This window comes from Varanus komodoensis, unplaced genomic scaffold (genome assembly GCF_004798865.1).
Source record: "Varanus komodoensis strain SLA01 unplaced genomic scaffold, ASM479886v1 scaffold3, whole genome shotgun sequence".
Lineage (NCBI taxonomy): Eukaryota > Metazoa > Chordata > Lepidosauria > Squamata > Varanidae > Varanus > Varanus komodoensis.
In genome coordinates this window covers 14,485,832-14,497,995 of record NW_025335761.1, presented here as the reverse complement: position 1 = coordinate 14,497,995, position 12,164 = coordinate 14,485,832, and the positions used below count along the sequence as shown (strand labels likewise).

The window sequence follows — 12,164 nt, the reverse complement described above, 5'->3', positions numbered from 1 at the left end:
GATTTATTTTGCCTCCAAAGGTCGCTTACCTTTCCTTGCATGCATGCACACACACTTTTGCCTTTCACATTGCATTTTAATCCAGTTTTCCCACACACATCTTGAACTTTTTCTCTTAGGTGGAATATGGGGATTTGGATCGGCCAGTGCCATTAAGCTCCGGGGGCTCATCCCACTCCAAAATGCAACATCTCCTTCAGCAGGTCCTGGATAAATTCTATCCCAAGCGCTACAAATGCAGTATGACTCCCAAACAGCTGAGGTAAGCATGAGCATAAAACCTTACATTCATAAACCTTTATAAAAATAAAATACTATATGCACCTCTTTTAGACTACAAAAGTTGGGGACAGCTCCTTGTATGCTTTCTTCTGTAATTAGCTACATAGATTTGGGCAACGGGATTCACATTCCAATCAAATGCAGATGTCTATATTTTTGCTGACTATATTTCTGCTACATAATTTGCCCATCTGAATTCTCGCAATAGTTAGTGAGCTTCTCCTTAAGCTATTCTACTCTAATTGTATCACAAGTGTACATATGATATACTAAGGAGTGCATTTCTTTACTCATGTTGTTTCTTGTGGTGGTATTCTTTGTTGCCTGTTATTTTAACTTTATTTAAGATAATAGGATTCTGATTTTGAAATTTATAAAAAACAGCTAATAGTCCTTACTTGCTAATTGTCATTTCAAAAACAAACAAAATCCAAACCCTCTCCCTCTCTCAAATGGCGATTACTAAGTGTACAACTGGCTAAGACCAAAAAAAGAACACTCGCATTCAACAGGCTACAATCTCAAGCCTTTAATCTGTCGTGCTACAGATCTAAATGTATGTTCATCCTTGTTAATCCTGTTTCAAAAAAAATGGCACTTTTTAATTTGGAAACATTATGTCTAAGTATAGCGTAAGATCCATATTTTCAGACATGTTAGTCAGATACCAGTTTGTGAAATCTGGTAATGCCTGAGATATAAACAAAGGTCAAATGACTTTGAAATATATATTCAAATATATCAGCAGCGGCTTGCATAAGAATAGCTAATGTTCTATACTACTTTATTATAAAAGCTGCTGTGCAGAACTCAATTCAGGTGTTGGAAATTACAATATTAGATTAAATTATTATAATAAAATTCATTTCTATATTGTCCCAAAGTGGAAGCTCACTAGGTGGTTTAAAGATATTAAATTGGTATTATTCCTATAGGCGATTGGCTGACCAATTGACTACAAAGTGGATGCTGCTGCAGGGATGCTCTCCGCAGGAATGTGTCCGGATCTATTTGACTGTCGCTCGGAAATGGCCCCTCTTTGGAGCCAAACTATTTCCTGCCAAGGTAATTATCTTTGTCCATTTACATGATCAGTTTTTATTCACTGTTGAACTATAATAACTAGTAAGAATATTTTTTCTGGCGAAAATACCAGATTTTTCCCAATTCTAGGAAAGCATGATGGATAGGGGGGAAATAGGGATAGAGAGGTTTTGATGTCAGACTTTGCTTTTAGGCTCCATATTTTCTTACTGTCAACATAGCTACCTTTGTTTTCTGTTTTCAAGGTGTTAAGCATGCGATTCCAGAACCACTAGGTGTCACAATATCATCACAAATACTTTTATAAGTTGTAAAATGAACTAATTTTAACTGGACAAATATCTATGGGAGAAATTATCTCAATCTGATTTCTTCTTTTGGAAGATTTCCAGGCATGTAGTGATTCCAGAAATACTTTAATAAATTGATTTTAGGTTTTAGACTACCTTACAATGCAATCCTATGAAAGTTTACTCTGAAGTCCTACTGTTTTCAAAGGGGCTTCCCTCTTACTAAGGGTTTTGTAGCTTCTTTTCATCCAGAAGGCAAGCCTCTGAAATCCTGACTGAGTTGCAATTGAATCTACAAACCTTTCCAATTAGGGGAAGAAACTGATTTTTCCTTAGACTAATATATTTGCAGTAAAAGTCCTGCCAGAAGTACTGTATTCTATTGCTATCAAATGGCATGTGTGACTTATTTACAAGAGGATATTATATAGATATTTGCTTAAGAAAATGCCAGTAAATCTATTAATAACACAAATTAGGGCTAAAACATGCAAGCTATTTACTTTAAAAAGTCAAGAGTAAGTAACTTCCCTTGCATTGATTGACTGCACCAGTATCAAAATGTTAGCTTACACTAGGACTAAATCGAGAATCGCAGTATTTGTCCTAAAATCTCGTATAAAATTAAAATGCGGAAGGATTTCCTTAGAGTCATACACACTACAATCCAAACTATCAGTGATTACACTGACAAAGAATAAGCTCTGGATACCCCAAGTATCAGTGGGTATCACCTAACCATAATTACATGACTTTGCCATGGAATTACTGTTACTTATCTTGTTTCCCCAGCCTGTTCTACCTTCTTCTTTGGAAGACTCCATTTTATGGATAGCTGTGAATGAAGATGGAATCAGTATACTGGAATATAATACTTTGGTATGGTGAAAAACCCTGGAAAATGAAGTTCTTTTTTTTCAAAATCACATTTATAATTGTACAGCATAGAAATGACATGCACTTTCTGTCCTTATTTCTGATTATAGAACAAAACTCTTTAAATCATATGTAATTATTAAATGAGGAAGATAAATTATGACCTTAGGAAAGGTTATGGTGACCAGACACAGTGGTGGTAGTAACAGAGAATACTGTTTAGATTTATGGGTAAAGTCAACTTCAAATTCATTCAGCCAAACTAGTAACTGATTCAATACATAGTCTTGGATTATATGCATATTTATGATTTAACCACTCTCCTGGCATTTTATGGCACTTCCCTGTCATTATCATTTCATTTGACGAATTCAGACTGCCTGACCCAAAACTATTAATGAATGAGCAAATAAGCAAGTGAGGACCGATTTCCATGGTTTATATTTTGTGTACCACAGTTCATTCTTATTACAAATATACAAATATGATGCTGAGAGTTGTACTGTTGTGGTATGCCAGACAAAGAAGCTGTTCCCCGCTAGTTTTTCGCATCCAGTGATTGTTAGTGCACTCTGTTTGGATGCTTACATGCTGATGTCTTGGCATAAGCACAGCCTGCTTCTCTGCCTTTTTTTTTTTTTTTTTTTTTTTTTTGCTTTTCCATAAGGCCTGCTTAACCTATACATTTTGTAAACACACTATCAGAAAGGAACAATCTTTCTCCTTCTTTTTCCTTCCAAGGAAGCTTGCCCTGTTAAGAGCACCTTGAATTTCACAATCCTTCTGCCAAGGAGAGCCCAAAATATATGTCAGGAAACCTATGTTGGTCCCATATTCCCAGTGCTTGATTCAAAATGAAAATTCATACATGGAGTGCCCCACTTCAGTTCTTTTTACAGATGCAGATCTCTGGATACATAAGGAAAATCATCCCTTAGCACTATACTTAAAATGTCTGTACTTACTGTTAAGGACAGATGCTAAAAACAAGTAGGGAAGGGGAGAAAAACCAGTCCTCTCAAATAGCAACCTTTTTCTCTGTCTTTTGCTTCTATGCAGCACCTAAAGGTGACTTACTCGTACTCCTCTGTACTGACCTTTGGAGGCTGCCGTGATGACTTTATGGTTGTCATCAGTCACGTGAAGGACAGGTGTTCTGGTAAAGCCAGGCCTGAAAAACTACTTTTTACGATGGCTGCTGTAAAGGTGAGTATAAAGCAAACAGTGTAAGGACAGGCAGCTGATTTTTCCCTTTCTAGATATGACTATATAATAATGTACTTGGATTACTAAATGCAGACTGACTGCTCTGAAGTGCCAATCAGGAGATCTCCCAGAAATGAAAAACTTCACACGGTGATGATTATTTAGGGCATAATCCAATCTAGTTGTCCATAACCCTCTGAACTCAGAAAATTACAGGCATCCTAGGCAGAGCTAAAGGATTGCATGGGTGAAGGTTGCCTCCACTCTCCTACCCAGTGAAACACTTAGCTGAAAGTCGTCTAAACATTGCACTTTGGGGTGGGAGAAAAGGAGGCCAAGAAGTCATGATGGTACCGTGTAGCTTGGCAGTGCCTGTCTTTTCCCCTTCCCACTTCTCAGCACACCAGCCAAACACCTCCTGTGAAGTTATTTTTATGACCACAAAGATACATTTATCCTTGCTAACTGGTCTACAATTATAGTAAAATCCTATTATACAACCACTCTGTAGGACACGGGAATCTCACAGATTCCATGCCATAAGCAGTGAGTGGGTCCTATTGATTCCACTGCACAAGTGGGACCCACACCTCACACAAAGGAGATTTAGCCCTTCCAGGGCAGCCCAAAACAAGTAGAATTGTTTGTTTTTTGAAGGAGAAAGATTGGCAGAGCTCATATTGCCAACCTGCCTTTTTCCAAAAAGGAGAGTTTCCATTCATTTCAGGACCTCCTCTGGGAACTGCTAAATTTCCCTTTGGACAAGAGGTAAGTCCCACTTGTGCAATGGGATCAAGGAACCCACTGTTTGAGGAAAGGCATCATCTGGGTGAAATTGAGCAACAGATACCTAAGGGCCCTGGTGGACAGTGCCCATTATTTTTACAACCTGTTCAAAATACAGGTGAAACATGTGCAGAGTGGGTCAAATAATGTGCATACTTCAGTGTGCATAAAGGCTTCTCAAGTTCTCCCTGGTTAAAGGCTCTCAGGTAGCAGGGCTTGAAAAAATTACTCGTCCGAGATGCGTAACAGTCACAAGTGACAGAAATAAGCTAGATGTGGGCCCATTTGTCTGAATCAGTCCCAGATAACTCCTGTGGCACACACAAATTGTGCTAAAATGTCAGCTGAGCAGTAAGTCCAAGAAAGTGAATTTCCCTTTCATCCCCACAACAGATTGTGGAGGTGACGCTCCTTATTGCAAGCTACATTAACTGCTCTTCAACATCACCACACCTGCCTCCTGTGGCACCTGCTCCATGTGTCAGTCCTTCTAAGAAGATCATGGAACTGGAAAGCAGGTCTTTTTTTCCTTCCCTACTGCGGACCACTAAGGGGCCTACACTGCTGTAAGGACCACTGCAAGTGCCTTGAGAAGTTGTCTTCCACACTGTGAATTGAAACCTGCTGTGAATTCACTGGTTATATGCCTGGTTAATCAGGCAGACACCAGGCCTACCTCCTTGGTGCACTGCAGCATTCTTAGAGGGTTTGGAGCCAAACACCCTTAAAAATTAATTGCTGAGCCAGGAGAATGTTTTGAGCAATTTGGGTAACTGTTTTTCAGATGATTTTTGTTTCCACTATTTTCTGCCTTAATATGTGCATTGCCTCCAGCAGCTATCCAGTCATGTCCTCAATGTCAGTTCTTCAAATGGCTCCATAGCATTGCATTGAAGCTGTAGATTTAACAACCTGTTTACATATTAGGGTTGCTGTCTTTAGCTTCTTGTCCTCTAGATACTGCATTATGTCTCAGACAACACTCTCTACTCCTAGAATTTTCATATTAATTTATACAATAACTGGGAATCCTTTATCTCCTTACTACTTGTATGTTTCTCAGCTATTAATTCATTTTTTTCCTGAACATGTACACATCTCCTTTCAAGTGGCAAACTTCTCAGGTAACTTGATTTTGGATAGTCATCTCTTAATTCCCTGACATTGCTTTCTGTCTCTTCTACACAGCCTTATGAAAACAGAACTGTTTATCTAAAATCCTGGTTTTCCCCAAACATTTTCTTTCCTTATCTCATCCCCTGGAGGCAGGGTGTAATCCTATTGCACCCTCAGATGCACATACCACCCTGGCCCCGGAAGCGCATGAGCATCCAGCAACAGGATTGCAGGATCTCAGAGCTAGGACTCTGAAGAATCCAATGGCCTCCCAGAACAATGCATTTTTTGCTGCATTCCTCTTACCTTTACTTGAAATCCAGTGCGTTATGAGAACAAGATCCTGCAATCATATACTGCTTGCAATGGATGCTGAGAGTATTGTGAGTGTCAAACCTACTGAATCACAGACTTTACACAATTTAGTGGGCAGTTACTAAAGTGTGTGTGTGTGTGTGTGTGTGTGTGTGTGGGGTTACTAGAGTATACATTGTTGCCTTTTTAACAACAGCTGAGGGAGAAGCAGTTGCTGGATTAGGTGCTTTCCCCAACATAAAGGACTTTTGTACCTGATTTTCATAAACTATTAGACTGGTTGAGAATAGTTGGGTGGAGTACTAGAAAACTGTTGCTTTTAAAGAGCCTTAGGAAATGAAATAGCCAGAGAAAGGGTTTTCCCCCAGTGTATGTGAGTTCTGTGCCAGATTTTCACAAGCATTCCATTTAGTACTTCAAGGCTGGAAAAACTGAATTCAAAGAACTGGAGATAAATTAACGTATGGACCTCCAACCCATCAAGGAATTTCTTCTGCTTCCACAGTTGTTCTATTTTTTTCCAAAGTATAATGAACATCTTGCCCATAAATTCACTGATAAGGGCAATTTTTCCCATAGTATGAGAGAGAGGTATTCTAAATTTTTCACATTTATACCTCTTTCTGCCTTTGTTTATTAATGCCCGAGTCAAATTGGATTGCATATGCTACATAACTATGAAGCCCAAGGTGGTGCCAACATTTTAACTGAGCCTGTGAGGGGCTTGTTGAGGGAAGCTGCAAAATGCATCTCTGGTCCTTGGGCTACAGTCTGAAGAGGCTTGAAGAATACAGGAAAATTGGCCCTTCCTACTTTAATGGCTCAACCAAAAATTGAAAATAGTCTCAAATTGCAGCACTATTCCAATTAAAAAAAAAAAAAAAGAATGACAATGCCCAAAGTCAAATGTTGTGAGTGGGTGGGTGGATGTAAGGAGAGAACAATGCATATAGAATTAGGCAGTTGTACATTCAAGTGTTGTAGCAGAAACTAGTGTGAACATAAATAAACATTATTACATTGTTGTATAAATAACCAATTTTATTTTAAAGTGCCACACAAGGGACAGCCAAGAACATGCAGTAAAGTTTAGGAAATGCATGATGTGGTGATGCCATATTATGATCAGTTTTGTATGGCTTAAACAAAACTATAGCACAAGCTGGGGCCCATTTGTTTAATTAGCCATCCCATTTGGTTGGGTTGAGTATTGTTTAACCCTCCAACAAACCATGACACAAGTAATTCTGAACACCGAGGATGTAAATCAGACTGAGAAACTGGAAATGAGAGTTACAAGGATGATCACATATCTAGAAGAAGATTCAGTAAAAAAAAATGCTGAAGGAACTAGGTATATGCTGAAGGAACTGGGTATGTGTAACAAAAAGAAAACTAAGGCTGCAGTCTAATGCACTTTTATGTGGGAATAAGCCCCATTAATTGGTGAATTTACTTCCAAGTAAACTTGCATAGGACCAAGCTACATGATTGTTATACTGACAATTTTAAAGTTATTTGCAGCATGCACAAAAGACGTGTGAAATCAATTACACGTTACATGCACCAAGAACATGAAATGTGGGTCAGGGCTATAGAAAGATGAATTCAGCTTAAATATTTGGATAAGGATGATAAGAGTAGTAGAGATAAGAAAAGCTCAGCAATAGAGCAACTGGCCTAGAGTGTATCTGGGCTGTCTTCAAGGAAAACTGGACCATATAAGTGAGCGATACTTAATGGCTGTGTTCACATGTACCGCTAAACCATGCTGCATGGTTCCCATGTGGCATAGATTCTTACCTGGGTGTTTAGATGAGTATGCAGTTTCCATGCTTGCATGGTTTTCACCTCCCTTATTCTTCCTAATGGTGGAAGGTATCCCATCAGCCCGATAGCCAAAATTCAATGCCAGGGTACACTGCTCGTGTTTACTTTGCCTGCCCCTCCCTCACTGCTCCACATGCTCCCCTGGGCATGTCCCCCCCCCCCACTGCTTAGCATTCCAATGTTGCTGCACTCTGAGCTAATGTATAAGCGTACCCACCCACACTCACACCTCTTCCCTGCCCCTCCCGTGCTGCAGACATGTCCACACTTCCCTGGGTCAGGATTTGCATACACTGCCATGGGCTGCCTCTCCCCTGCAGTTAGGCACATGAAGAGCTTCAGTGAGGGCAGGTCCAAGCACGCCATCATGTGCCAGGGGGTGCCCTGAATGGCCTGATCGGCTACGCCTCATTCCTCCCCATCTGTCCCCACAGCCAGCCCTCCTGTCCAGAGCCACACTGCTGTTGCAAACCGTGTCTTTATTGCTGCAGCATCACAGGGACTCGGGGACAGGGAAACATGCCAGGTGTTGATGCAAGCAGCCTCTTCTGCTGGTGCATGAGCTCTGCTGCCCTACAGCTGTGCCCATAAACTCCCCACTGCTTCCCTTCCCATGAGCTTCACGAAGCCACTGGATGCAGGTTCCCTACACCTGGGACTGCCTGCTCCATAAGTGCATAGACAGCCTGCAGTGATGCACTAGGGGCTCTGAGAGCTGCTAATAGGGCTGTGGCAGGGAGAGGTGAGCATCTGCACCATGACCCCATTCGCCAGCCCAGTATTTCTTTGCAGAGCGGGCAGGAAGCACAGAGTGGCACTCTAACATGGCTCCTGCCCTGAAGTAGACTGACATCCATGCCAGGCTGGAGGTTCTACCGGTGGGATTTCCATGGGTAGTTCTTCCTAATCCACTGAACACTGCAACATGGGTTACCTGCACTTCATGCCCGGCAATGGTAGGCATCAGCAGGTTCAGACAGCAGAGGTGACAGGGAGGCTTGTTGATAGTCCCAAGCAAAGCTAGGGAAACTATAGGAGTGGAGGAGAAGGGAGGAAGCAGAGTGGAGGACATAGGCTTTTGGGGGCAACTGCCTTGTAGGCAATGCCCCAGGTGTAACCCATGTAGTCCTTTTGTATAGGGGCAACTTTGTAGAGAAGGGAACAATTCTTCTGCCAGAGTTTATGTGAACTATTGGACCAGATAGGAGCACCAAACATTCACTAACTGCAAGCTTGAGGCAGCTTGGTGCATTTGCCTGCTATCAGCACCATTCCAAAACCACAAGTGGGCATCTGGAAGGCAGTGAAAAGCCAGAGGTGGGAAGAAGCACAGGGTAGCCAATCAGAGTATGGCTGGAGCTGACGCATCAGTTGCTAGGCAGATCTAGACAGCAGAAGTTGCAGGCAGGAGCGACTCCTCAAGCAACAGTCACTCCACAGAATTCTGTGGTAGCCACATGGAAACCACATTTCTGGGTTCACGCTATTGAACAAGCCATGGTGAAGCATGGAAACCATACAACAAACTTGTTTCTCTGTGTTATTACACAGCCACCAAACATACCATGCAGCAAGTCCCTGACTGGGTTCAGACAACATCACATCGTACTATAGTCGTTTGTACCCTAATTTGACATTATGTCTGAACCTGGCCAATGACTGATTTGGTCTTAAGGTAGGCGCTTGCTCTTGGTGATGCAGAAAAGCTTCCCTCCAGCTGTATGGTTGTATGCTGCATAGGCTTTAAACTAAATATAAAAGATTGATGAAAAATCTCAATTCACTGTAGAACAGCTTTCATACATGGTGCAGCATATGGATGGGCACAAGGAACATATTAGTAAAATTTAGGTCGCCATGGGATTTGGCAAAGGTTTGAATGATTGCAAGGTACCATCTCTAATGTGTTCTACTGAACAGAGATACTATAGCATAGCATTAGCTACTGTACATAAAGGACAATTCCTCGGCTCTTGCTGTAGAGGTGCATTTTAGCAAGTACAGTCTCAGGTACATACTTTGTAATGTATTGTATTTATTTCTGAATGTGCTAACTACTACCCCTAGGATTGGGATCACAATGAAATGGAAAGGTATATGATTCTATTGGCTCCTAGGATTGGTTTAACACCACATTTTTAAAACTAATAGTTACTTTCTGCATTCCTGCTTCCTTCAAACAAGGAGTAATTAGCAAACATGTCTAAAATTACAATCCTTCTTGATCTTCTAACTGATGAAATGTATTCATTCCAGTGATCACTTGTGACAAAACCAACAGATGGAAGCTGTGATACAAGCTGTAATGGTTACTGCAATTTATTTTCCCATGAAACCTTATGCACTTACCTAACCACCCAGACTTGTACCACCAGACTTTCTAGTACAACAGAACTAATGGAATTTGCAGATAATTTTTGTTTAATGTGATTAGTGTACCCATTATCCAGGGTCAAGGTATTTGGCAAATTATTGCATGGAGTGGAATGGTGGGTGCCTTAGAAAGGAAACACTTTCTGCCTCAAAAGAGCGAGTCCCAGACATTCAAATCTGCTTGCTTAACTATCTGCCTGCACATATTCCATACAGCTATGTGTCTGGCTGTGCATCCTCAGCAAGGTGCATATCTAGAAGCAAGACAATTAGAAACCAGATCCCCATCTCAATGGCATGCTGCTGCCAGCAAAAAGTGTTCACATTCATTTTGCAATTGAGATGGGTGTAAGCCTCCTTATCCATTCCTTTGGACTTCTAAACACACGCAGTACCTTTTTGTATGTGCTGCTCTCGACTGAGAGTTTGGTTCTGTTTCAAATTAACCATAAACTTTAAAGGTCTCTGGTATCTTTTAAAAAAAAACTCTACCTACTTTCTGACAGTATCTTTGTTATGGTCCTAACTTTCAAAAAGCAGGGTCTGATGAAATTGTGACAAGGAGCAGATAACCTCCTGATGCTTGCTCTATGTACTCATGATCTTCCGCGTGTTCGTCAGGGCTATTTACCTTCAGACTGTTTGAACAGCTATAGGTTGCCCGACCTCAAACACTGCTTTAGAGGTTATTTTTCATATTTTTAGGCAAATCAGCAGTGCAGCAATCTGAATTAGAAGGTGAATTTTCTGACTGCATCTGGGAGTCAAGTAATCTACTGCTCTTAGCACTGCTTACTCCCAAACAATGCATCTAAGATTGTCCTATCTGTTCTAAGATTGCAGTGCATGTCCTATCTATTTCAACGGACATTGCTTACTTTCAAATAATGCATTAAGGTTAGGGATTTAGAATCAAATTTCAAACTGCTCCTTTGATTTCAGACAAGGCTTCAGCTTGTTCCCATTGGCAGTCATATGAATTCACCTTCCTTACTCACTCATCTATGTTGAACCAGCTGTTCAAAGAAGCACCACACACTAATGAATGCTAATTAAATTCTTATATAATAATTTGCAAATTAAAAGTGCTTTATGGTTTACTTGTTCGCCATCGCAACCACATTATAAAGGAATTGATAGTCCCAATTTATGCAGGAGGAATGGAGACTAAAATATAGTATCATACTAGTTGATCCCACTGAGACCTGAACCCAACTCTCATTCCTCAGATCTCCACAGGCACTCATCTATATTTATTTATTTATAGTTTATCTGAATACAGAAAACTGTAGAAATATCCTACCAAATGTGTACAATTCCACTGTTGCAAAGGTGGAACAGTTTATTCAGTTTTATTTGACAACTCCATGGTCCTAACTGGATAGTAGATGCAACATGATCTATTGGTAGCATGAATTTAAAAAATGGTTTTAACCACTACTCTCTGTATAAAAAAGCTATGTGATGTACTGTAGCAAGAAGATGGTGATGCTAATAAATGTAACTATCAGTAAAACAAAAGATAACTATGTTATTGTCTATGTCTATAATAGAATATTACTAGCTTGTTGCTTAGGTGTTAGCCAAAGGTGTTGAACCTCTTGGACAATGAGGGCTAAACTTCATTTCTGAGAATTTTCTGAGGGCTGCATTCCAATGGTTATGAGAGCCAAAAGCAAAAGGAGTAAACATACTAAAAATACCAGCACATTTTATTTAGCTTAAAGCTCTTGCTACCAGGAATTAAACCAGTGTCATTTTTACCTTTTTGAGTAAAAGAGCTGCACAAAAGCCAGAAATCACCAAACTGTCAGTGGTTGGGGACCATCTGGAGAACACTGAAGGGTGGGATTTGGTCCCTGGGCCCAAGCTTCTCTACATCTAGTACAAGCAAATGCCACCCCACTAGGGTTTGGGAGTTGAATGCATGTGTCATTCGTTAGACTGTAACCAAATCATTAGGTGATCCAGAAAAAAGTGCTATTGCTTAGGAATTATATCAATGAAGATCATCTCATACATACAGAGCAACACTGCAAACTATGC

At 40.5% G+C, this 12,164-nt stretch overlaps 1 protein-coding gene across 1 annotated transcript in view; it reads left to right on the top strand.

Moving 5' to 3' along the window:
- PLEKHH1 (pleckstrin homology, MyTH4 and FERM domain containing H1) overlaps positions 1 to 7,655 on the top strand; it is a 56,127-nt gene extending 48,472 nt beyond the window's left edge. The window contains exons 24-28 of the mRNA XM_044436919.1: positions 120 to 262; positions 1,218 to 1,347; positions 2,409 to 2,495; positions 3,552 to 3,698; positions 4,878 to 7,655. Coding sequence (XP_044292854.1) covers positions 120 to 262; positions 1,218 to 1,347; positions 2,409 to 2,495; positions 3,552 to 3,698; positions 4,878 to 5,054 — 684 coding nt within the window. The 3' untranslated portion in view covers positions 5,055 to 7,655. The remainder of the gene's footprint in view (positions 1 to 119; positions 263 to 1,217; positions 1,348 to 2,408; positions 2,496 to 3,551; positions 3,699 to 4,877) is intronic.
- Positions 7,656 to 12,164: the final 4,509 nt, after the last annotated feature.